Below are 24778 nucleotides of genomic sequence, written 5' to 3' on the forward strand. Positions count from 1 at the left end.
GTGAGGAAACGGCAACTTGAAAGTGCAGAGGAACAAGTCGCCCTGAACGGGGCCTAGAGCGATCGCCCTTGAACGACAGTGTGCCAAATGTTGCGGGGCGTGACTTCTCAAACGGCAAAGGAATCTTACAATACTTCCGCCGAGAAATTGGAAGAGTGTGGGACAGAGGAAACCGAAGCAGGACGACTCGTGACTGGCGTAAGTGCTGGTGGTTTTGGCGCGCCTGTGGAGGTTTATGCGATGATGAAAAAGACTTCGCGGAAGCAGACATGGAGTGTGCCTCGAGAGTCGTGAAGTAGGGGAAGACGAGGCGGCGTTGCGCGGAGAATGAAGATGTTTGTGGCGCATAAAAGCAGTAGGAATGGGGCAAAAACAGTTTACAGATACAGTAGCGCGCGCCGTTTTTGCCGTCGAGCGTTTATAAATGCCCTCTTGTTCAGAAGCCTCTGAAGAGAACGGCTGGATGGAGCTGTTGCTATAGTCACAGTTGTAGTTACAGTGACCAAAATGATAAATCCAAAACCGTCATGCAACCAAACCTCGGTACTGAAATGGCGCACTTCCTAGCGTATGCCCCGCTACTGGCATGAGCCTGGCCAATTGCAAAGCCTTGCTTAGGAACCTTGCGCAGCTGGAACGAAAGTCCCCGTCGTCGAGTAAGTTCGGGACTGAGCGTGCCCTTCGCAACGGACCGCACCGTAGCTGGCGACTGGCCGACGTCGAGTTCCGGAACCAAATATGGTAATGCTCAGGCTTGGTGGTCGAACGGCCCTGACGCATTGTGGTCAACGACTCAGTAGATGGCCCGTCGCATGCTCGTCACCAGCGTGGCGGCCAGACACCAAGCTGACGGCTCCTCTTCCGACCAAGGCAATTCAGCTTCACCAGCGCCCATGGCCACTTGCGCCCTACACATCTCGAAGCGATGGGAAGAGTACAAGGTATGTTTTTGGACATGTGCATGGAGTCTCGCTGAGCTGCAATGGCTTCTTGTTTCGGTACCAACGGTTGGAGCGAACTACCTGACTAACAACGTCTTGCAGCAGTGCGACGACCTCGTCCAAAATCGCGTCTAAAATCACTGCGTTCCCAAAGAATCTCCATGAAGATATTTATACCATCCCGAATATTCTTACGTTATCGCGACTCGTAGCCGCACCCTTCGTTGGCTACTTCATATTGCACGATCAGCATGCCTGGGCCCTGGGTCTCTTTGCCTATGCGGGCATCACCGATCTACTTGATGGTTGGATCGCCCGCCGATGGAACCTTCAGACGGTAGTAGGCACCGTCATCGATCCTATGGCCGACAAGACTCTGATGACCGTCTTGACGGTGTGCTTAGCTGCCCAAGGCTCTCTACCAGGTCAGTTTATCCCAGTTTGACGGATATTCGGAGAGAGGGACAAAAAAGAGCGGCCATGACAAAGACAGAAAAGGTGGGATGTGGAGGGGAAATCAACGACGGAAACAGCTGACTTTGCTCTGCCCAAATAGTTTGGCTCGCCGCCATCATCCTAGGCCGCGATGTCGGTCTTGCGATATCCGCCATCTACTATCGCTGGATCTCCCTCCCACCCCCGAAGACCTTCGCGCGGTACTGGGACTTCTCTTTGCCCTCGGCCGAAGTTCGTCCGACGACCATCAGCAAATACAATACGTTCCTCCAACTTGCCCTGGTGGGCCTGACGACGGCCGCGCCAGTCCTCACCTACGACCTTTCTACCCCACTGACCGTTCTACAGTAAGTTGTCGGAAGCTTGGGCAAACCCCCGTATCACTACTTACACCACGGCTAGATACATTGTGGCGACCACGACAGTCTGGAGCGGGGCTAGTTACGTCTTCAGCAAGGACGCAGTCAAGATCCTTTCCGCCCCCAAGGATAAGCCAGCATAGGGCTCATAGGGCTGAGGCATATACGAAGGCCTGGAAGAGACGGAAATATCAATAAGCGCTCCCGCTGTGACCCGGACAGCTTCGGCCGTGAAGAACACCACGATGGACCCCAAGAAATTCCAGGGATGCCTTCACACTTAGGTACACTCATAGGACGCAGCGAGTATGGTATCTTATGTATGCATGCAAAACGGCGTTATGGGTGGGAAAAATCAAGAATCGATATAACGGGGCTAGTCATTGGTGGGCACCTCTGCCCGGACACTGGAGAGAATGTGGTCGCTTCCAATAAAAGAAACCACTGCTCAGAATCGTTTATTCATGACTATTCATATTCGTGAGAGGGCTTCCACCATACCTCATCAAGGCAGTTGAGGCATGGAAGCCCTTGGGTTCTCTAATTTGAACTGTCCGGTCTGCTTTGCCAAGCGCTCCGCTCGTTTGATGCGGACCTGATTCTTGATGTAGGAAACCAATCGAATGCACCCAGCAGGGGTGATGCCTTCTAGCCTCCTAGCTTGAGCCAGAGTCTCGGGCCTGATGGCCTTCAGCACATTCTTTTCCGCCGTAGCCAGTCCTGGGACCTCATCGTAATCGACTGATGAGAGATGTACCTTGTCATCATGGCTGAGGACTTTGCGCTCACTGACCTGCCTCTTTACCCAGGGTGTGTACATGGCCTCAATATGAACCCGAGACTTGATGTTCTCAGCGAAGTCACCGATCCCAGGGACAACAGCGGCAACTTGGTCCATCGTGACGTTTCGCAACAGGAGCATGTCAGCAGCGTCGCGATATTCAGATATTTTGCTGAAAGGAAAACCTGCACGAATCCAATCTTGGGGCGCTTTTGATGTTCTCCTGAGCAGAGACATCAGTTCATCCATCTGCTGTTTCTCGTGAGAGAAGGAGCTCCAACGCTTGTCTGTGACGACTCCCCATTCGCGTCCTTGTTTAGTCAACCTCAAATCTGCGTTGTCCGCCCTAGACGCCAGCCTGTATTCACTTCGCGATGTGAACATTCTGTATGGCTCTGTGACGCCCTTGGTGATCAGATCATCAATCATAACACCGATGTAACCGTCTGCTCTCGAAATAGAGGCTGGTGAAAGACCCTGAGCAGCTCGGCCAGCATTGATGCCAGCGACAATGCCTTGCCCTGCCGCCTCCTCGTAACCTGTAGTGCCGTTAATCTGGCCTGCCAGGTACAAGCCGGCAATGTTCTTTGTCTCCAGAGTAGACTTTAGGCTCCGGGGATCAATGTAATCATATTCGACACCGTATCCTGGTTGCGTCATGACAGAGCGCTCCAAGCCCCTAATTGAGCGAAGGATCTGTTCTTGAGCTTCAGGTGGGACAGTCATCGATAGGCCGTTAGGATAAATCACGTCGCTGTCAAAACCCTCGGGCTCCAGCCACACGATGTGCCTTTCCTTGTCAGAGAAGCGGACAATCTTGGCTTCCAAGGATGGGCAGTATCTGGGACCCCTGATGGTTTCCCGAATGTGTATTGTTTTGTCCAGATTTTCGCGGACAATTGCGTGTGTTGTTTCATTCGTGTAAGTGATGTAGCAGAGCATCTGATCCTGCACAGCGACCTGACTGTTCAAAAAGCTGAAGGGTAGGGGTGGATCGTCCCCTGGTTGTTCTTCCAATATTGAGTAGTTGATACTGTCCTTGGCAATACGAGGCGGTGTGCCCGTCTTCAGCCTTCCTAGGCTAAAGCCCGCGTCCTTGAGCGACTTGCTCAGACCATACGAGGCATCCTCTCCGATGCGACCTGCCGGGTAACATTCCATACCAATGTGTATCTCGCCGCTCAGGAACGTGCCGGTTGTGATGATGACCTGGGTGGTAGGGAGGACTTCGCCAGACTCCAGACGTACACCGGTAATCCTGTTTTTCGCCGCGCTCGTAGCATCAAGAGTGACATCTGTCACAATGTCGGAGACGCTGCCAAGTACAACGGACAAGTTTGGATACGTTTCCAGCTCTTCTCTCATGTATCTCTGGTAAAGTTTTCGGTCGATTTGCGCCCGAGGGCCCTGTGAGGTGAATCAGTCATGCAACCCGCCAGGACGACCATAAATGATGAAAAATCCTTACCCATACGGCGCGGCCTTTTGAACGGTTCAGGACCTTGAACTGGATGCCAGCCTTGTCAATGATTCTGCCGGCTAATCCATCCAGAGCATCGATCTCGCGCAAGATGATACCCTTTCCAATACCGCCGAACGAAGGGTTACAAGAGCAGGTGCCGAGATTCTCCATTTTCGGGGTGACCAGGGCCGTCTTTGCGCCGGCTCTAGCGGCGGCGGCGCATGCTTCTGCGCCGGCATGACCACCTCCTACGACGACAACGTCGAAAGGCCTGCGACCTTGTATTAGCGCAATGCGAATCGGATTGTTAAGTACGATCAGACCTTGTGCCCTCTGCCACAGCAGCAAATCCCCGCCTGCCTTGACTACGGGACGGATTTGGACGTTGCATACATCCGGAGCCGCAGAAGCCGCGCCGTCGAAGCCTCAGAGCCGCCGCAAGGGATCGCATGTCTCGTTGACAGGGGAAGAAGCCAACAATGTAGATCCGACGCGGGCAGCCAAAGCTTCAAAGTAAAGGAGGAGAGCAAAATGATTCGGGAGAGAGGCGTGTGAGGAGATGGTATTAAACCGTCGGCCACCCGATCGCCATACTTGCGCCGAGCCTCGTGTTTCCCTCTCTCCCTCTTTTTTTTTTTTTTTTTTTTTTTTTGCGCCTTCCGCGCTCGGCCCCAACTTGCTAGCCCCTTGACCGGCAGTCGGTGACAACAAACACCGATAGCGATGTGGCGCTACCCGACCTTATCTACGTAACTGCACTATGGTTACAGCGTGGCTAATAAGTAGTATGCAATCTGCAATCTAAATATGCCGTGCAAAGCAGACAATCAACAAACCTCCAAGCATCTGCCAGGACTTTGATTCACGACTGGCAGGCATCCAGCCAATTAGCCATTGTCATTGAAGAAGTGTCATAAAAAGATCGATACAGGCTTGCTTCCATTTGTCTGGAGTTCGCGGAACCAACTCTGTCCGGTCCCCGATGCTTTTACCGTCTCGTTCCCATTTTCTGCGAATCGGGCCATGAGGACACAGCATCTTCGACTTCCTCGAGATACGTTGAAGCATTATGAACGGTTGTGCCGCCCAAAACCAGTCGAACACCGGGTGTGCTTGCATTGATGGTCGCAACCATCTTGGCCTCTTCATATGTTGCACCTCCGACCATGAAAACAATTATGTCCTGCGGCTTATCTCGTGTAGTCCCGCCACCCTCGACAAATGGATATTGTTGTTCTTTGAGTCTCCCCCGGATCAAATTTTGTAAGGTGCTCTCCATCAGGGGACTGTGCTGGGTATAGACATTCTCAACACCTTTAAGCCCCTTGAATCGATTGCCCGCTGAGCCAAAAATACCCGCTGATTCGAATATGTCTGTGATGCCTGTCTGTGCCTGTGACTGCTGCAGAGACGATTGATAAGACACTAACTTCGGGACGAGATCTGCTCGCCGTACCGAAACCCCACCAGCTGCCACCAGAAGGTCAATGAGCATCGGAAGAGAGTTCGACGGGTTGCGCTCATATCGCAGTGCGTACAGAGCAACCAAGGCAACCTTGCTGTCACTTGTTACCTTCGGGGACTGGATGAGCTTTTGGATGTTCTGTCAAGAGAGCAGTTAGTCAACCTTGCTCGGGATCATGGTCGTTCGTGGGACTTTTCTGGCACATACCTTTACGTCGGCCGCATGGTTATCATTGCATGCTAGGCTCTGCTCGAGCTCGCTGACTTCAAGAAGATTTTCCGCGCCCACCCGCCTGCTCAACTCTGAGACCAAGGTAACATGCTTGCTCACATTGCCCGACAGCTTTCGGAATTCCGGATACTCCTCGATGAAACGCTTCATATCAGATATGGACTCGATGTTGGCGTTGTTTTGCGTTTTGGATTGGTACTGTTCCACGTAGTCCTTGATGTTTCCACCTAGGTCGCCGAAGTTGAGATACATGTTCTTCTTGAAGAAGGGATCTTGATCTTGAGACAGAACAATTTCCTTGAGCTCCGGCCGAATGTCCGGAACATCACTCAAATCGACTCTACCGTTGTTGATGCCTAGGAGATGATGCACCATGGCTTGATACGTCCACTGGGTAAGTAGCGGCGTGACCGGATCCTCGCGACGGTCAAGGATCAGAAGAATGGGAGGGGTGTCCACCTTTCTGAAATCGAACAGCTGCTCTTCCTGGGTGATGCGATAGCGGACTTCCGTTGCCAACTTCTTAGTGAGCGGGCTCGTGTTGGCATATCTAATCAAAGGCTTCTTCTTGAGCGCCAGCAATAGAGCAACGAGTCCATCCGCACTTCGCTGAAGCGCGTCCGGGTTCCAGGTGTGTGGGCCACTCCCCCAAATGCGTTGATGAGGAAGGCTGAGTCCGAGAGAAAATAAGTCCGGGTTAATGACAATGAAGTCGGCAAAATGCTCCTGAACTAGCTTGACCACCTCGTGATCGTCCGCCTCAGCAAGCCTTTCGAGCGATGATTTCTTCACAACGTTGGTGAAGTACAAGTGGTATTCGCCATATTTGGGCTCGCGCAGTTCATCGATGAGCAGCTGGATAGATTCTGGTGATGGCCGTACGAGACATAAGCATCGAAGATGACGCATCTTTTCTCTGCTGGGATTATCGATCCGGTCGATTAAATACACTTCGTGGTTAAGCAGAGAAGATTGCGTAATGGCGGTGGACACGATAGGCACGGTTTCCCGGTCCAGCAGTAGGACCTTCATCTTGGCCGACTGTGTGTTCGAAAGAGGGTCGGCTGATGAAACCATGCGTGATACGTAGCCGGCCACTGCTTGAGCCACGTCCATCTTGGCCAACAACACGAGACAAGCTCGGTAGGTCGCGAATGTGTATGTAGTGTCTCTGTCCGACGCAGGAAGGCGAGCAACTATGCGGAGCCCACAGCACTGCCAATTGTTGAGGCAGATGAAGAGGTCTTGGCTGTGTTGGCTGCGATAAACTCGTGGAAGAAGTGAGGCGTCGAAATTGTCGATGTTTGGGCAAAGGGATGGAGGTGATGAAGGATAGGATGCCTGCCTCGATTTGTGTCGTCGTCCATAGCTTCGTGGCGCATGCCACACAATTGAGCCACAATGAGCTTCTTACCTACTCGGCCACGGTGGTGCCTTAGGTAGGGAGGCATGGTCGAGACAGTAATAGACCGTGAAACCCACAGTGCGGGGCTTTGATTCAGGGGACCTGAGGCAGTACACCTAGGTAAGGTAGGCACCTACCGAAGACCTGAAGGAACTGCAACTCTCTACCATACCTAAGGTACCGGTAGGTAAGCAATTGCCACGCAACAACTCCTCTGTGTGGCCATCGCTATAAGCCAATCCACGCCCTGGGATATTCGCAAAAACAGCAAACCGAATTTCCCGGTTCTTTCTTCTTCAATGCAACTATACTGCTGTCTCGAGAACAACGCCACTCCACAGTCTGCTTGTTTGTTGGCTGTCTTGCGACTATGACGAGTCTACCAACAGACACCTGCCCGGCAAAAGCCGAACCTGCGTGAGTCACGACCCAGCGAATTCTCTCCAAGGAAAAGACGTTAGTATTATGTAGAGCGGATCTGACAATACGAATGCTCTCCCAGACTTTCCTTCACCCAGGGCTTAATTCTGGGACAGCTGTCGGTGGTCATCGTTCTAGCGGCCTTTATCAAATTCTTCATTTTTGGTGATCCTCCCTCGCCTGAGGTGACGGCCTCGCTCAGAGCTACGGAACGTCGATCCCGGACACTCGCCCACAAGCGATCTCTTTTGAGTCTGCGGACGGCCAACGCTCGGCAGGGCCAGCAGACGCTCAATCGCAAGAAGTCTAGCGTACTCCGGAATCCTCCTAACTTGACCATTGGCTCTATCTTGAGCAAAACATACTACAATGTGGACAGCCATCAGCCGGAGAGCCTTGACTGGTTCAACGTCCTGATAGCCCAGACCATTGCCCAGTTACGCAGCGACGCCCAGCACGACGACGCAATTCTTACGTCTCTCACGAAGGCTCTTAATGGAACATCTCGCCCCGACTTCGTGGACGAGATCCGTGTTACTGAGCTGAGCCTTGGGGAGGACTTCCCCATCTTCAGCAACTGTCGTATCATTCCGGTGGACGAGGATGGTTTGAGTGTGGGAAATGGCAAGACGCTCGATGCCAGCGCTGCCAGCAGGGAAGGAGCTAAGCTGCAAGCTCGGATGGATGTGGATCTCAGCGACATGCTGACAATGGCCATCGAGACGAAGCTTCTCCTCAATTATCCGAAGAAGCTAAGTGCAGTGCTGCCGGTGGCACTGTCAGTCTCTGTCGTCAGGTTCAGCGGCACTCTTTCGATCTCCTTCATTCCCAGCAACCCTTCGCAGTCGACCCCTACTATGATGACGTTCAACTTTCTCGATGATTACCGGCTTGACCTCTCAATTCGTAGCCTTCTAGGAAGCCGATCGAGGCTCCAGGATGTGCCTAAAATCGCCCAGCTCATTGAAGCACGTCTGCACCGCTGGTTTGACGAGCGATGTGTAGAACCCCGTTTCCAGGAGATTGCTTTGCCTAGTTTCTGGCCACGGAAGAAGAACACTAGAGGGCCCGAGGACGCACTGGCAGAGACGAATGCACCAGTAGGCAGGGCAAAAGGGAAGGAGATTGATCAGAATTTGCGAGCAGAGGCCCGAAGAGAAGTAGAGGCCGAAACAGGAGGCAGGACAGGGCGAGAGCATGATTCTCTGCGTCGGCGCAGATTAAGAAGCGATGACTTCTCGATGCCTGGGTCTTTACCGGGGCTAGATTTGGACATGAGGACATGATTCAATTGGTATTTATAGGCGGTCTCAAAACCGGCCAGGAACCAGGGTTGACGAACTCTCCGTGAGGGTAAGGAGGCCTTTCCACCACAGACCTGCCCCGGTAAACAAAAGTACATAGTAGAATACCGTCCATTTCCGAGCGTCTGCGTGCGTGTAATGTCCATGAAGATGCCAGTGGGGCTCGACAGATCCCCAGAACCGGGGAAGGCCCATGGAGTTGCAAAATGCATGTACCAAGACGATGGCCAGTAGACTACCGGATCGCAAAAAAAGGAATGTGGCATAGCCACCAAACAGAGAAGTGTATGCGAACTGAAGTACTGAGCGAGCGACGGCGGCGATTAGGGGTACTCTGGGGTGGGTGATGCGGAATTCGTAGAAGTGATGGACATGGGCGAGGCCGAATATGAGAGGGGATAGAAAGATGGTTTGAGTTAACGACATATGAGCGCACAAGAGTAGCGGCACTGAAGCAGATCGGAACAGCATTTCCTCGGTCAGAGGTCCCTATGATCCAAGTGAGTATGAAATTGCAAGAAAGGATACAGAAAGTTGAGGTGACACACCATCACAATGTTGCGCCAAGTGGTCCACCGGGTCCAGACATGCGTAAGAGGCTCTAGAGTTTTCCAATCCTCCCAGAGTCCGTCTATGAGAAGGGCTTCGTAGAGTGGGCCAGCGAAGAGAATGGAGGTGAGAAGCAAAGCGCTGCCAGATTCCGCGAGGCCCACTGGCCAGTAACCCATGGCGTGGAGGGGAGAGATGGGCAGGACGCCGTCCGGAAGTTGAGCCAAGACGATGTAAGTGATGGTGCAGCAGATGACAGTAGAAAACAGAACGGAAGTGACACGTGTACGAATCACTCGCGGGTCGTCCCTGGACAAAGTTGGCGAGGGACGACTGGACGACGAGATGTACAGCGGAAGCACATAAATGCTTGTGTACAGAACCTGGCTAATTATGAGCGGGGGAGTCAAGCAGTGGCAGTTGAAGAACTCGGACATACCAACATGGCGCTGACAGCGAAGGGATGCAAAGAGGGCGGCGACACCATATCAGACGGCCCTGGGTCGGGGCCGAAGCCGAAGCTAGGAGAGGACATGGAGGTATGCGCCGTCGCAGCCCGGGGGCGTCGCCAAGTGACTGAGAGACGGGACTGGCGATAGGAGAAACTCAAGACACAGGGCAACGAATTGGCTCGACAAGATAAAGCTAGCTACCTTAGGCCAAGGTTTGGTATCATGATGTGAGGCGGTATCACACTTGCACCCACGTCTCCAAGTTGCTGAAGTCCATTGATTACGTAACAAGGCCTAAGACCCAGAATCAACCTCAGGTACCTACCCAGGAACCCATCGGCAGCTGGTCCACGGGGACGGACATGTGTGCGGGATTCCGCCACGCACCTTATACTGTCGTGGCGCCTCTGGTTTTCGAAGCGCATTTTCGAAGCGCCGGTGCCAGGTTGCAATGCATTACCTTAGGCAGAAACACGGCCTCATTCTCACATATGCATTCGTTGTGTATGTCTTGCGTTCGAATGTGCTTTTAGCACATAAACAGCTGCGACTTCTCACACAGCCGCGGTTTCTTACACGACCGATGCACGATCAATTCAAGGCCTGCAGACTGCAGAGGGGGCCGGCGGCTAAGGTAAGGTACTGGGCAATGGGTGGCAGGGTGGATCCGACGAACGCGTTAGAAGCTGAGATGAGGCTGTTTGTACCGGAAATGTTGAACGCGACTGAGCCGCGCGATCTATACTTATCCTGCCATTGGATGCGCCGCGGCCCTCGCCTGGCCTTCGACTTCAACGTCCCCCGTATACGATAAGATGCTGTACCTACCTCCCTACCTACCTAGGTACTACGCGGTAGATTGGAAGTTTTCTCGGCTGGTTGTTTCTCCGCAGGGGAGCGCCCAGGCCCGGGCCCCGAGCAGGCCACTGGTTAATGAAACGTCAGGCCCTCCAGGCGCCGCTGTCAAAATTAATCGCTCTCGTACGGATGGCCTCAAGGCAGGTTCTCTCCTCTGCTACGTACCTATTCTCTATGATTGTTTGCATCTCTGACGGAAGAGATATTGCTTTCGGCAAGCCCGTCCAGTGGGAATGACGCACCGACCTACGCTGGCTGCAGCAACGAGATAGCTTTAAGCACACCAAAGTAAACAATGGCGGTCAGATAGAGCACAGCGCTGAAAATGACAAACGCCCTGAGGCTAGGATTTTGCCGGCCATCGACTTGAAGCTGGCGAGCGTTTGAGTCCTGCCGTATCATCATGGGCAACGGTCAACCGAGCGCCTCAGCAAGAAAGAATCTCGCACTGCGACGGTCTGCCAAGATTAGGAGGGTTGTTTTCAGTGTTTATTCACTTCCTCTTTCGGTGTGTCGTTATACGTATTGCGTATCCGTACCTTACCGTACCTCACGGACGCTGTCTCCGCATCTCATCAAATATCCTTCAAGAGTCTTAAGGTCAAGTTTGATTGAGAAACGTATTGCGGGTACTGTAGCGAGCAAAATGCCCACTTGTGCCTCCAGTGCCCAGGTGCTGTGGAAGGTTTATCCCGGCCCTGCCTGTCCAAGATGTGGTGGACCACGCAAGGTCCCATTTTCGAGTGCACGCTGAAGACGTGGATGGTCTTAGTATAATTAGTGTGTTGCCAGCACACCGGATAGACCCACGGATGCATGGATAGGATCACAGCGAGAAGCGCGTTCAGACTCGCACAACATCCATTCGTCAAGCGGGAGCTGCCAGAGCCGCTGGCTGGTAAGTCGCAACGGCGCGTGGCGGTTGGTTACGGGGCGTAGACACGGACTTAGGTACCCTACCTACCTAGGTAAGGTACCTTAGGTTTGGTGGACGTCGGGTGGTCCAAAGGAAGGCCGTAGGTATTCCATGACTGTCTCTGTCTCTTTCTGAGCCCTGCGCTAGATTAGCGTCGAAGGCCCTGAGTGCGTGCTAGACTTAGCTCTAGCAGGACATACCTACTCGGGCAGAATCAGACGAAGTCTGCCCGTCTGATGTCGTCGTCGGATGCCCAAGACCAGGTCTCCCAGACTTGTTCATGCCCTGGGATCCTGCGACTACGGCTTTGTTTTTGTTGTTTTCTGTGCGTCTCACGACTCCACGTCCACGTTCATAGCCAAATGGCTGCTCCAATATCCGTGGCTGTCGCCTTCCATGTCAAATACTTGTACCATTGGCCCCCGCCGCCGCTGTCGCTGTCGCGATTGACAATCTACTTACACATTGCTCACTTCCCTTCACCTTCTTCATCTGTCACTTTTCGCGATGGAATAAGGCCGCGGCCTTGAGATAGGATCAGGAGACACACGACCCTCGAGGCGATCTACTCTGACGAATTGCGACTGCGACGCTACCTACTGCTACAATTCGGCTGAACGAACCGCTGCCGACATCCATTCGTCGTCAATCAACCGTGGTTGTCGCCCCTTTTCTTCTTCCAATCGACTGCTCGACCTGTCACATCCGTCTGCTGATTGCCATTGGCAATCCTGCTCACCACTCACCACACACCCCGGCCGCTGCATCTCATCTGCAACAGAGAAGCATCGCGGCGCCGCACCGCCTCCCCGCATCACTTCCATTGTCGACTCGCTGGCTGGTCTGGCTGTCTGGTTTCTGGTTTGAATGTGGTTCGGTTCGCTAGGCCCCTTGTCTTCAACCCGTCTGCGCCAGCCCCTTGCTGCTCTTGCTGCCCCTGCTGCTGCTTCGGTCCAGGCTTCGGAAGCAGAGATAGGGAGACTCGATGTTGGCGGGCCAGTTAGATTATCCCGTCTCCTCAACCCCAGCTTGGCCTTTTCCCTCGACCGCCTTTTGAGAGACTATCCACCGTCCCTCAAAGGTATCCCTACCCACAACGATACTTGACTTTGGCACAGATGCAGCCCATACTCAACAACATCTCAATGTGCTCATAGCCGGCCTCATCCTGTCAGAAGCACAGGACCTGCATGCAGCCAGGATTTATCGCCAGTCGTTGCAGTATAGACAGTCAAGCTGGCTTCGAAGCGAAACCAACAAATATCCCAAGTATCCTGTCGGTTCATTGGACTCTGCCCACCTTGTTTCCTGGTTCGCTTCCATCTTACTTAGTAGTGGGCCTGCTCAAATCCACCTTGCCTCGCATCGCCCACACTGAGGTACCTTCATGTCAGTAGGTACGTACGTCTTTTGCTTGCTTCCATTGGGACTGGACATGGGCCTGGGAGCTTAGGTTGTGCTGGAACTTGCAGCAGCTAGCTGCCTTGGGTGCCTCTCCGGTCCCCATCTACCTACCATGCCTTGCCCGCTTTTGCTGCCCTTCCCTCCCGCCTCCATCTCTTGCGTTTTCCTTCGACCTTTTCGTTTTACTTTTTTATCCTTTTTTTTCCTGTTCGGTTTCTGCCTCTGCGCAACCGAGCAGCGCTTTGCCTCGTCGTCCTCGGCGCCTTTGTTCCCTTTCCTATTCTCTCTCTCTCTCTCTGTCTCTTTATCTTTTTTCTTGCCACCTCCCCTGCTTTAGTCATAAACACAGGCAATTCGCCAGTAATAATCTTCCTACTCTCATTTCTTTTCCATGGCTACTCAGCTGTCACCCGATATTTACATTGTTTAGTATCTCAAGCCTCGGTTCACCTCAGTCACTCTCTCGCTCAGCTTGATCAGCTTCCATCGATCCACGCAAACAATCGCAAACCCACCCGGCAAATTTGCCCTTCCGCTCATTCGCTTGTGCTGGTCGCCTTGCTCATCCCGCCTCGCCTTAATCAAAGAACAACCTACGCTCGTCGACAACCTTGGATTCAGCCAAGCGAATACTTATCATCGGGCATTTGCGGCTCACCCAACCTGCTCGAACACCGTTGAATTTCTATCAGTTCCGGATGATTTTGATCAAGACAACGAACGAACCTCTGTCAGAACAACGTGCGCCGCCGCAAGCCAACTTGTTCGCCCTCTTTCGCCCGACAAGCTCGAACCTCTGGACTTGACACCCGGCCAACTGTTTTTGCACTGTACAGTGTACGGCTGCTGAATCAAACCGGACCGCCAAAGCACAGGCCGGCCGGCGCCTTCCGGTACCCACCGAAGCTGAACCAACTGCTCCCGGCGAGTCAGCCACTACAAGCAGCCTTTGACCGCACTTGGCTCCTGTGCGTTACCCCAATCATTCCCGCTGTCGGCCATCTCAGTCCACGCCGGGACGCACCGGCTCTCCATGGCCCGGAGACCCCGGTGGCGCCGAGTCATCACACCCAAACCCAAGAAGCTGTCTCCGAAAGCTCCCAGCTACGGCAGAGTCTCCGAAACCTCCCCGTCCCAGCACAGCCCGGCCGAGAATGCCCGGGTCCGGGTCCGGGAGCCCCTCACGAGGGAGCCCCTCCCGGTCCCAACGGAGGCCGCTGCACGAGCGCTCCAAGTCACAGTCCAATTCTCTTGCCATTCGCGTTGTCCCCTACAGCCCTCCTCGACCAAGCCACAAGAATCGCGACTCTACCGCTTCGGCCACCTCATCACGCACTCCAACATCAACAACAGCATTGCTGTCGCCGAACACCTCCGAACTTGGTCACCGAAACTCCTCCAGAATCGATGATCGCTCCACATCCGCAAGCCGTGCTAGCGACCGCTATTCCTCTCATCGGCGCTCTTATTCCTCCAGCACGCTGACATCTGTACTGTCGCCAGCATCTTCAACTTTCCCATTGGTCGCAGCCAAGGACCGCGGTGTTTCAGGCTCGAAACTGCGATCTGACTCTTGGACAGGAGGCCCGTCCTCTCCTTCTACCCCTGTTCCCACTACTCCGCCTCATCTGACCGATAATTACCGCGTTAATGCACGATCCCGGTCGTCACAGTACAATACCGACGATGAACCTGTCACCCCTTCGGCGAAGCGCCCCTTGTCTCGTCGCCGCAATCTCATCACAATCAACGCAGATGGGAAGACTTTTTCTCTTCTACCCCAGAAAGGACAGCAGAACAGGAACTCGGGTGACCCGGGCTCGTCCAAAGCACCCACATTGTCACTTTCCTCTACAGCCTCGCCAGAGCGCTTCTCATCAGACGCCTCACACATCAGCGAAAACCATCCCAGCTCTACCACCGTGACTCCGGACCGAAGCTTTTCAGCTACACTAACCCCAGCATCCTCGACCACGCAATTAGCTGGAGATCATATTGCCAGCACCGTCGCCTCCAATTCGTCCCCCTGGAATTACCGCATGGTTGGCGGCCTACGCAAGGTTCTCAATACTCCTGATCTCAAGCAAAAGGGAAAATCAACTCTTCTGTACCCTGAAGCCAATCAAGCCCCATTCGCCCCATCCTCCCCGTCTGATTCTCGACTCGCGCCGCTGCCGGAGGCGCCAGCCGTCGACCCATACCCACCCTCGGACCCCCCTGACTTGCAGACCAAGACGTCTTTTCAATCATCCGTCACTGCGTCTACATCGTCGGACAAGACAAATTACAAAATCTACAGTTCCAGTTCCCCTCCTCGACCCGATACTGAGAGTGTGCTGCCGCCACCATCAATATCCTCCGATACAACAAATTACCAAGTATACAACTCTAGCTCGCCTCCTCGCATCCCTCAAAGGGACAGTTCGTTGCCGCCACCTGCATCGAGTCACTCCAACTACGAGATTCTTGGCCGATCTTCCCCCCCAGAAACATCCTCCGCTGAGCGTAGTCCTCCGAAGACTGCAGACAGCAGCGCCGACAGTAACCACAACTATATTCTACACGGCGACCCATCCCCTGCACCCTCTTCTGCGGCTACGGCCCGCCGCCGCCGTGTTCGCCCGGAATACTCGCAAGAAAGTCTGTTGGTAGCACCACTCAAGCCAAAGAAAAGCAAGAAGAAGTCCAGGGAGAGGTTTGGCTACTACAAAACTCGCTCGCGAGACTCTCTCCGGCGCATCGCATCGATTAAGTCCATATCCAGTTCTCGCAGCGTTGAGGCAGCCACGAACATAATCACCGCCCCTGCTGCCTCCTATCGATCACGTGTGCAGGCTGGCTTGCCTACGCGGCAGCCGGACGGAAGAGCTGAGCCATCTACCTCCACACCTGTCCCGTCCCACATGCAAGCTCATCCGCATCAATGGAGTTCACAACTATCTACGGTCATGTCGGAGAGTGAGGGAGGAAGCGAGCCCCCATCTCGCTCTGTGTCTCCCTGGTCGGTTCCAGCCAGACGTGGCAGCCAACCCCTTAGCAGCCATAGCCGGCAAATGCTCAGCATCTCCTCATCGCTGGCAGGCAATGAAGAAAGGTCTCTGTCTCACTCACGGTCATTTACAGACTCGCTCGAAAGGCCCCAAGCTAGTCACAGTCGAGGAGGCACCCTTCGTTTAGTAAGCGATCAGGATGAGCATGGTGATGGGTTAACGGAGTTGCATCAACTGAACCAACGTCCTTCCCGAACACGTCTTTCGAGCTTTTTCTCAAACACCTCGTCTGATCGTAATCTGCACTCATCGAGCAGCTCACGTTCGCGGGCCAACAGCTTCAACTCGGCATCTATTCCTACATGGGCTAAGTAAGTCAAGCGCACAGCCATACTTAAGGCACTGAGTACGGTATTCAGCTAACAGTTTTGGACAGGTTCTACTATGGAAGTGGGGAACGAAAGTTTCTGGCGAGCTCTTCGGGCTCCATCATGACCGATCCGAATGACAGTCGACCTCCCAGCTCGTACCAGAGTCGATCGCCAAGTGCGGAACACCTTCCGCTGAGTATTTACAGCCCCCGAAGACGGCCCCGAGAAGTCAATCCCCTGGCTCCCGGTCCAATATCGGATTCCGCTTCCATGGAAATCAACTCGATGCCGCTAGACAGCCAGCTTCGACCTGGTGTACGCAAAAAGACGTCGAGCATTTGGTCGCCGCATTTACGCCGTGACCAAAGGGCCAGCCGTTACAGCATTTGGGAGCCACCTTCCATGACATGGTCCACCGAGAATAGTCTACTTGGCAAGCGAAATATGCAAGTCGTGCTCTTTGCCCTCGGGTTCATTCTTCCATTTGGTAATGCGAATCCAGTGTTGAACTTTTCTGGGTCGACTGCTAACCGCACCTAGCTTGGATGATTGCCGCCTTTTTGCCCCTTCCTCCTGACCCGCACGCTGAAATGGAGGAGCGCGATCACCGATCAAGTCTCTTAGATGAGGAAGGGGATCTTCCTCGACGCATCGCGGCCATCGATGAGACTTTATTCCAAAGCGCCAGGTGGTGGCGCGCCCTCAATCGCTACATGTCCGTTATTGGCCTCCTCGTCGTAGGTGCCATTGTAGCTCTCGTCGTTGTCGGCGTCAAGCAGGGATGGGGACAAATCGCGTAGCAGCAAGACCCCGACCAACGTCTCGGAACCCAGTCTGGCTCGACAACTGCCGTAACTTTCGGGCATTCCGACCTAATGCTTTCAGCGTACATCACACAAAACAACCTCTATTGATTTCTTCGATACATCAGCGCATTAGATTTACGAATGGGTACTCATTGCCCTGCGACGGCCCTTTTTACGACTCTACGACACTTGGAATTACCTGAGCAAGCACACGAACCTTTTTGTCCTAACTCGTCGGACACTCCTCTTTTTCACTTCATCGTCCTTCTTCCGGGGAAACAGAGACGCTATCAGTGCTCTTCCATCCCTGTAAAAGTTATTGTACTATTGTACGTTTGCCCAGGCGGGCCTCCAGTTGACGACATGCTAGATTTTTATCTGTAATGGGTGGTGAGGCTGAATGACGATACCCCCCGGGTCTGACGCGGGAGTCATGAAGTGGGGATCGCCACGCCGATGTTCGAAGCGTTCGAACTCGGCTCTAGAGTCTCCTTTTATTTTTAAGGCATAGACATGGGTTTATAAAGGCTTGGTTCAGGAGCTATGTAGCACGAAATGTCTAATGACTAGCGCCCATGGGCCGTTTCTCAAAGTTCTCCGTCACAGGATATATGCCCCCCGTAGCGTGTTGCACATGTAACTTATCTCCCCAATACTTTCCATATCGAAATCTACCACACTCCATTGAAGCCTGTAACACAACGATCGCGTCGTGATTTAACTTTCAGGTATGAGAGGCTTTTGCATAAGTGATAGGCTCGATTTCAAGCAGCCTTCCTCTTCTGCCTGGCCTCTACTTCTGCCTTGATCTCCTCCATGGCTTCGTCGATCTCTCGTTGAGGATCAGCTGAGACTCCTAAGACCGGCTCCCGGCCAGAAAGACTGTCCTGGCTGAGAGAACGGGTGAGCTTAGCCCCGGCCTTTCCTTGACGCTCTTCCAAATGCTTCTTCAAAAGCTGCTTCGCCGGGGAGGCGAAGAAGGCCATAGAGACGATTGTGCCAATAATAGTGTAGAAATAAACGCGGCTCCAGACCAGAATCGAACCTGACAGCTGGAGAACTAGAAAAGGAGCCACAACGAAGGACATGCCCAACTGAGTTACAACGAACGATAAACAGTCGTAGTAGATCTTGGTGGTCGTTGGGGAACCGGTGCTGGGGTCGATGAAGAATGCGCGGAAGTATCGGCGGTAATCTGTGTCGAATTAGTTCCTGTTTGCAATCGCCAGTTCACATCCACTGCAACTCACTTTTTGCAACAGTCTGGACAAAGCTGGCGAGAATGAAGCTCAGGTAATATCCGGGATAAAACCCATGCCATAATGCGCTCGTGCCGAACGTGATCAGACTGGCGCGGAAACCAGGCTTCTTTCCGATAGGCGTTACTCGGAGGTAGACGTAGTTTCTCAACCAGTTGTTGGTGTTCATATTCCAGTTGCCCAGATATGCGCGCGTGTTTTGTGCCGTCTCAACTCCCCATGGATTGATGTTTTGTAGCCTGTTCCATGACACCTTGCCGGTGACAGGATCAACACCATGGTAGCCCAAGCCGGCCAAGATGCAAGCGCCTTCAGTCAAGGACCAAACGCCGTAATACTTGAGACGAGCCGTCAAGCCGGTCATGTGCAGGACCCAAACTCTACGTAAGAAGTTAAGATCCATATAGGACTGCCCCGTCAAGTAACTGATGGGGTAGTAACCCGAGAGAACCATGAAGAGACCAATCCAGCCCAAGCCGCTCGCAGCCTTCCATGCAGCTGGAGTGCCACTGCGAGGTATCTTCCGCTTCTTCCGCACAGGAGGCTTCTTTGAGGGATCGACTTGGGCAGGTAGGTCAAACATGGTGGTGTCTATCCATTTGCGATATTCGGCGTAATCGAAGGCGGGACCAGCGAGAAGCCCAGGGAAGAAGAGGACATATCCGGCATAATCCAAAAGACCCGGAAGCTCAACCAAGCGTCTCTCCTTCTGGAAATCAGACAGTTTGTCCTCTGACAGTCGGCCATCTGCCACATTCCAGCAGAACGCACTAAGCTTCATGAGCAGAACCATTTGCGCGCCAGTGATATCGACAGATGAGGGGCTGTCGGCGAGTTGGCGAGCGATATGGCTGATGGACATGTGGCCCATGACGAAGGCGAAACCAATCCAAGGCATGAACGGGCTACTGCGAAGATACTTGGCGATGCAGTAGACACCAATGGAGCTGATGGCAAGGGTGCGCACGCCACTCCATAGATCAAATAATCCAACCAAGTAGAAGGCGGAGGTGCTAGGTCACAAATAACATGGTCAGCGTAGTGAGCTAGGAATCAAATAGATGCGCAGGAGCTCCAGGTGTGTCATACCATATTATGAATAGATTCTTCTGGTCTGGCCGGGCATCTGGAACCCTCTTGAGTAGACCGGCGAGAGGGTATGATATGAGGAACGAGAAGACGAGCTTGACTGCCAGAAGAAAGACGTCAGCATGCACGGCATACTTGGAGCTGGCCTATATGGATAGGTATATATTCGATCGTAGGTAAACTCTCGCGAGGGAAGACTGACGTTCGTCGGGGGATGCGCCCAGGCGCGAAGATAGTAGCTCGAATGCTGCCGGTACACCGTGGGTCAGCTTGCGAAAGACTTCAATTTCAAGGAATGCCAAATAGCCTACGCTTGTTAATAAAGGGCAACATCATGTACGCCAAGGACAAAGCTGGCGATAGTGAGGGACTGGAAGGCTAGAGCGTGTGAGTTCAAATGCTTCTCAGTCCATTTCTTCGAAACTGGTCGGGGAAATTGTGTTGGGCGAACGGCGCGGAATGTCGTCTGCTGAGCAGGAGACGTAGCAGTTTGTTCTGGGTCCTGTTCTTAGGAGCGAAAGTCGGTGGTTAGCACAACAGGCTAGGTCATGTGGGAACGTTCGGACGAGAGATTGAAGACGTGGGATGAGAGACAAGCCAGGACGTGACTGAAGCCGATCGGTAGGTGCCTGTGGGTAAGGTACTTCAGCTGAAGGGAAAAACACTGAAGTGCTAGTAGGGAGAAGAGTTGCGGGTCATCCCAACCTGACAAGTAGCTGCGCATGCCCAGAGCAGCAGCGATATACTGGTGGTTGCAAAGAGCACGTGTGACGTATTATTAACCTGTCCCCCTAGCTACCTTAACCTCAGTCCTGCTCAGGGCTGGCTTTTAAGGCCGTTCAGACAGCGAGTTTGGCATGGCGGAAGGGGTGGGGCAAAGGTGTTTTGGCGGGTGGTCATGTAGGCAAGGCATGGTACCGAGTACCTCCCGGTTGCACCAAAGGTCTACAGACCGAGTATCTCCTGTCTACTTTACCCGACAGTGAAGTCTCCGCCCTACCTAGCCAGCCGAAGCCCACCCCCACGTGTTTCGGAAACAAGCTTCACGAAGGTGGCAGAACGTGTTGAGGGTGCTTGCACAGAAAGACCGACGTCAATTTACACCAAAAGAACAGCGTAGCCACACCAAAAATCATCTTGTCTTCCCCGACACCGACGCCGCTGCCGTCTATGTTGTCTGAAAAAGGACGAAGTTTTAAATCTACGAGCCAAAGCACGTTACGGCTTCCCCGTTGGAAACCAATCTTGTCTCTGCACAAGCGCCCCAACCGATCTCACCGCTTCGGCTTGTTGAATGGTTTCTGGGGTACACGATAAAGTCGTGGCTTTGAAACACAGCTACTCTATCCGCCTAACACTACACGGGTGGTGCGCAGTTTGACGACTCAACGCCTAGGCTCACATCTTGTCACTTGAGCCTCTCCCCGCCTACGCATCTCGAGGTCAAACGTATTACTATACAACATTTCGAGCATCTAATTGCGATCAGCGTGGGGAAAGCAAGACGGGCATCCTTCGCTTGCGTTGAGGCAATACCGCTTAGGTACCATAGATGCGCTATACACGTTGCTCAACCAGCAATTTATTCGGCTGCCGCAATGCTCTCCCACGAGACTTGGCAAGCCAAGTTCCGCTTTTCTATCAGGAACCCACAATCGTTCTACGAGTTCGCATCCTTGTTGCTCTGAGAGCTCGCGCTCATGGGTTGTGTAGTTGGCAAAGACATCTTGGCCGCCTCGCTCTGGCGAATTCTGGCCCACGCATACACGATGCCGCTGACGAACCCAATAATGATAGCCGACACGCTGCCAAATGTGACCGGCGCATCGAAGAAGACGAGGCCGCTTATGGCGATGGGAAGTTTGTTGAGAGCGCCAACCACGGAGTATGTCGTAGAGGAGGTGACTCGGATACACCAAGCCGAGCAGTACGAAATAAAGATTGCGCAAAGTCCTGAATAGATCATGCCGACGAAGAGGCTGTTGCGAGTCTCGATGGGGAAGTTCTTAGCGATGTTCGCTGACGACCAATCCTCCGTCAAAAGCGTGCAAACGATGAGGACAGGGATTGTCAACAAGTTGTTGTAGAACATTGCTGTATGAAGCATTTATCAGCCATCGTCCTCTGGGCTGTCGCATGTAAACAGCCGGGGTTCTCGGGGTAGCTTACTGTCCCAGTCCTTAAAGTTCATCTTCTTGATGACCTTGCGCATGCCGAGCACGTATGCGGCTGTGCAGCAAACATTCATCCCCATCCAAGCGTATCCGGCATTCAACGTCGAGACAGCAGCAGAAGCCTCAGCAGTGTGCGAGCCGCCACCCAGCGCGTGTTGAACATCAGCCCAAGCAGCCACGACAGAGCTGAGAACCATCAAGCCAAAGGACAAAAGCGAAAGGGGGCTGACGCTTCCGCCAAACCACAAAACTTCGCCATATGCGATGACAATGATGGTCAGATTCTTGAAGATGGTGTAGACGGGAACTGAGAGGAATTGGAGGGCCTTCGTGCCTGTGTAGATCATGCCGACGAGTAGAAGCGCGATAGGAAACCCTGTGGGCGTGTCAGCCTGCACTACACAGCTTGGTGGCTTTCGAGTAGTGTGTAAAGTTACATTTCTTCGCTTTTCCCGTGTCAAAAGGAGCCAGGTTCGTGATCATTCCCAGGTTCTTGCAGACGACGATGGTGAGGATACAAACGATGGACTGCATAGCGCGCGGTTAGCAGCATCCACAGGAGGGGGCCAATGGTGAGCATACCTGAACGGCGAGATATAGGAAGTTCAGATTCCAGAACTGACCCGAGACAACGTACTTGTTGACCACAGTCATACTAATGGAAGAGAAGCAATAGGCCAGGATGGAAACGCCAGGGCTGTTATCGATCTTGCTCAGAGGCGAGGCCAGGTTTGATCTTGGCCTGGGAGGTGGTCGCTGGGACAAGAAGCCATCCTTTTCTCCACCGAACGAGTCGGACCCGCGCAGCTCGTAGTCCTCATTCTTCTTGTCCGACATGGTTGGCGATGGTTGAGATTGTTAAATAGGTGTTGTCGGTGATGAACGCAAGCTGGCTTCAGTTTCGTTGGCTCGAGCTTGGGGCTAGAGAATCGGGAGCACGATTGCGCCTGACGGGAGAGAAGGGCTGAGTCGTCAATTCGTGAGGGGCAGCTCTGGAGGTTTTGTCGACGGGAGGCAGTGTATTTATGACTTGCGTCAAAAATGATTGATGTCCTCGGCGAGCCGTTCCTCGTACGGCGGGTTGCAACTGAAGAGCAAAGTCTGGCTGCGGGACGAAGATGTTGCGAACAGGAACGGTGCACAGCGTAAAGGGGGCACGGAGATATTCGCGAGCGAAGACGGGCGGTACGGGAAGGGAATGCAACGCAAGGGAACACGCGTGCACCTATCAAGGGTCGTGGAATTTCATGCCACAAATTGCGGCGTGGCCAGGTTCTCTGTATCCGTGCTCATACAGGCTACAGTGTCAAAATGCAAATTGAGATGCTGGGCCGCTAGTAGTGCTTCGGCGGGCAGCGCTCTCCCCTGGTAATGGGTTGACCGGGCTATAATGTGAAGCAAGGGACCACATTTGGTTCGGCTTCATGTGGATAATTGCATTTTTAGACTGGGGATATCTTCTTATTGCATTTCCAGTGCGCCAGCTCTCCCTCCCTGGGTAGTGAGGTAGTTTACTACGTACCTACTTGAGTAGGTAGGTAGGCATGTTCCCGTCCCAGGCATGTGGAGACACCGGGGAATCTCAGGCGACGGAACCTGGGTCGGCATGTTGGTACCTACTGGACGCCTAGCTTTGACGGTGATACCTTAAGATCGGCATGCTCTCAACCGCACAGCTCAACTCCCGGGACATGACACCTCCAACACTCGCCGTACGAATTGCCAAGAGCCAAACTTGCTGCAGTATCTTCGCCATTTAACGCTGGAATTTCATCTTCTGGCCGTCCCATCGATCCCGACACTAGATGCACTTGCTACTAAATCGGCTCGCTATAACATAGATCAGGCTTTGTCTTCTCGAGAATTTTTTAAAAGACGATGGACGTATCAAGCGAACACAGCGCAGGTCATTCGACAACAGACGGCGCGGCTAGAGCCAAACTTCAACTTCCAGCAAGTTGTGATCCACCTCAATTCGAGGCCCCCAGAAAACAACTGGTGTGGGTGGTGAGTTCGGAAAGCCTTGTAGTGACCTATACCGCATCTAAACCCCTCACAGGTGTTCGGTGGCACTGGGCATATGGGCCGGTCACTCGTGAAGTCCGCCTTATCCCATGGCGACCTCGTCACTTCTGTCGGTCGAGTCTTTGAGACGACTCCCGAAGATATGTCAGCACAGGACAACGACAGTTGCCTGGGTCTCTTGTGTGACGTACGAGCCAGAGATTCCGTTGCCCGCGTTATCGAGAAAAGTTTGGATCGGTTTCAGCGGGTTGATGTCGTCGCGAACTGCTCCGGGTACGGCGTAATTGGGGCCTGTGAGGACCAAGACGAGCATGAGATCCGGAACCAGTTCGAGACCAATTTCATGGGTACTCTCAATATCATACAGGCCAGTCTGCCCTACTTTCGCCACCAGAACGCTGGTCGATATTTGATCTTCAGCTCAACTTCAGGTGCTCTGGGCGTTCCGGGTCTGGGTCCGTACTGTGCTACCAAGTATGCCGTTGAGGGTCTCATAGAGGCCATGCTGTACGAGACCGACTCGTTCAACGTAAAGGCGACTCTTGTCGAGCCAGGTTTTGTGCGAAGAGACGAGCCAGATACAATGCCCACGCCTCTACCGACATGGGGTCACTTCCTCATCAAACCGGCCAGCGAAGCCTACGCACAAGCAACCTCACCAGCCCTGCATGCAAAGCGAATGGTCCAATGGCTAGGAGATCGGCAACCAACAAGCGCCGTCAAGTGCGCGGAGCTTGTTTGGCAGCTCGCTCACTGCTCATATCCTCCGCTGAGGTTGCTTCTTGGCAGCTATGCCATTGAAAGCATACGGGACAGGCTGCGGTCGGTCACCGAGGAGCTCGAGGACTGGAAGCATCTGAACTTCCCAGTTGCGCCTGAAACGGGTGTTGAAGCGGATGGCAAGGACAGCAAGGCAGATCACGATGAGTTCATGGCCGATTCTATCCAGGATGCACAAGGACAAGTTACGACATGAGGACAGCATACATGTCCTCATGAGACAACGCGCCAGCTGGCCAGAGCAAAACCATATTCCAGGTCTTGCGTTCGAATGCACCTTC

General features: G+C 53.3%; 9 protein-coding genes across 9 annotated transcripts; 4 read left to right on the forward strand and 5 right to left on the reverse strand.

Annotated features, from left to right (window-relative positions):
* Positions 1-527: 527 nt before the first annotated feature.
* CGGC5_v007801 (putative cardiolipin synthase) lies at positions 528-1899 on the forward strand (the record flags this gene model as incomplete). Its single annotated transcript, XM_066151905.1, has 6 exons — positions 528-568; positions 619-741; positions 798-941; positions 1044-1366; positions 1498-1744; positions 1800-1899. The coding sequence occupies 6 exons, from the start codon at positions 528-530 to the stop codon at positions 1897-1899; spliced, it is 978 nt and encodes a 325-aa protein (XP_066008717.1).
* A 362-nt stretch (positions 1900-2261) lies between these two features.
* MTO1 (Mitochondrial translation optimization protein 1) lies at positions 2262-4450 on the reverse strand (the record flags this gene model as incomplete). Its single annotated transcript, XM_032025684.2, has 3 exons — positions 2262-3944; positions 4006-4270; positions 4323-4450. The coding sequence occupies 3 exons, from the start codon at positions 4448-4450 to the stop codon at positions 2262-2264; spliced, it is 2076 nt and encodes a 691-aa protein (XP_031877753.2).
* A 537-nt stretch (positions 4451-4987) lies between these two features.
* On the reverse strand, positions 4988-6811 carry Vps45 (Vacuolar protein sorting-associated protein 45; the record flags this gene model as incomplete). The annotated part of the gene is made up of 3 exons (XM_066151906.1): positions 4988-5401; positions 5456-5602; positions 5672-6811. 3 exons carry the CDS (start codon positions 6809-6811, stop codon positions 4988-4990), a joined length of 1701 nt encoding a protein of 566 aa, XP_066008716.1.
* A 659-nt stretch (positions 6812-7470) lies between these two features.
* On the forward strand, positions 7471-8744 carry MMM1 (Maintenance of mitochondrial morphology protein 1; the record flags this gene model as incomplete). The annotated part of the gene is made up of 3 exons (XM_066151907.1): positions 7471-7517; positions 7603-8620; positions 8697-8744. 3 exons carry the CDS (start codon positions 7471-7473, stop codon positions 8742-8744), a joined length of 1113 nt encoding a protein of 370 aa, XP_066008715.1.
* Positions 8745-8830: 86 nt separating this feature from the next.
* Positions 8831-10250, reverse strand: CGGC5_v007805 (putative CAAX prenyl protease 2; the record flags this gene model as incomplete). The annotated part of the gene is made up of 5 exons (XM_032025687.2): positions 8831-9313; positions 9373-9756; positions 9813-9894; positions 10027-10119; positions 10213-10250. 5 exons carry the CDS (start codon positions 10248-10250, stop codon positions 8831-8833), a joined length of 1080 nt encoding a protein of 359 aa, XP_031877794.2.
* A 5676-nt stretch (positions 10251-15926) lies between these two features.
* On the forward strand, positions 15927-17164 carry CGGC5_v007806 (uncharacterized protein; the record flags this gene model as incomplete). Its single annotated transcript, XM_032025688.1, has 4 exons — positions 15927-15961; positions 16332-16364; positions 16430-16851; positions 16905-17164. 4 exons carry the CDS (start codon positions 15927-15929, stop codon positions 17162-17164), a joined length of 750 nt encoding a protein of 249 aa, XP_031877748.1.
* Positions 17165-17934: 770 nt separating this feature from the next.
* On the reverse strand, positions 17935-19851 carry ale1 (Lysophospholipid acyltransferase; the record flags this gene model as incomplete). The annotated part of the gene is made up of 5 exons (XM_032025689.1): positions 17935-18365; positions 18421-19442; positions 19519-19618; positions 19721-19765; positions 19830-19851. The coding sequence occupies 5 exons, from the start codon at positions 19849-19851 to the stop codon at positions 17935-17937; spliced, it is 1620 nt and encodes a 539-aa protein (XP_031877795.1).
* A 1327-nt stretch (positions 19852-21178) lies between these two features.
* Positions 21179-22529, reverse strand: VRG4 (GDP-mannose transporter; the record flags this gene model as incomplete). The annotated part of the gene is made up of 4 exons (XM_032025690.1): positions 21179-21612; positions 21688-22068; positions 22130-22220; positions 22275-22529. 4 exons carry the CDS (start codon positions 22527-22529, stop codon positions 21179-21181), a joined length of 1161 nt encoding a protein of 386 aa, XP_031877796.1.
* Positions 22530-23570: 1041 nt separating this feature from the next.
* Positions 23571-24693, forward strand: CGGC5_v007809 (Oxidoreductase BOA17; the record flags this gene model as incomplete). Its single annotated transcript, XM_032025691.1, has 2 exons — positions 23571-23699; positions 23752-24693. The coding sequence occupies 2 exons, from the start codon at positions 23571-23573 to the stop codon at positions 24691-24693; spliced, it is 1071 nt and encodes a 356-aa protein (XP_031877797.1).
* Positions 24694-24778: the final 85 nt, after the last annotated feature.

The sequence above is a fragment of the Colletotrichum fructicola genome, assembly GCF_000319635.2.
Source record: "Colletotrichum fructicola Nara gc5 chromosome Unknown KSG_Nara_v1_contig04, whole genome shotgun sequence".
Lineage (NCBI taxonomy): Eukaryota > Fungi > Ascomycota > Sordariomycetes > Glomerellales > Glomerellaceae > Colletotrichum > Colletotrichum fructicola.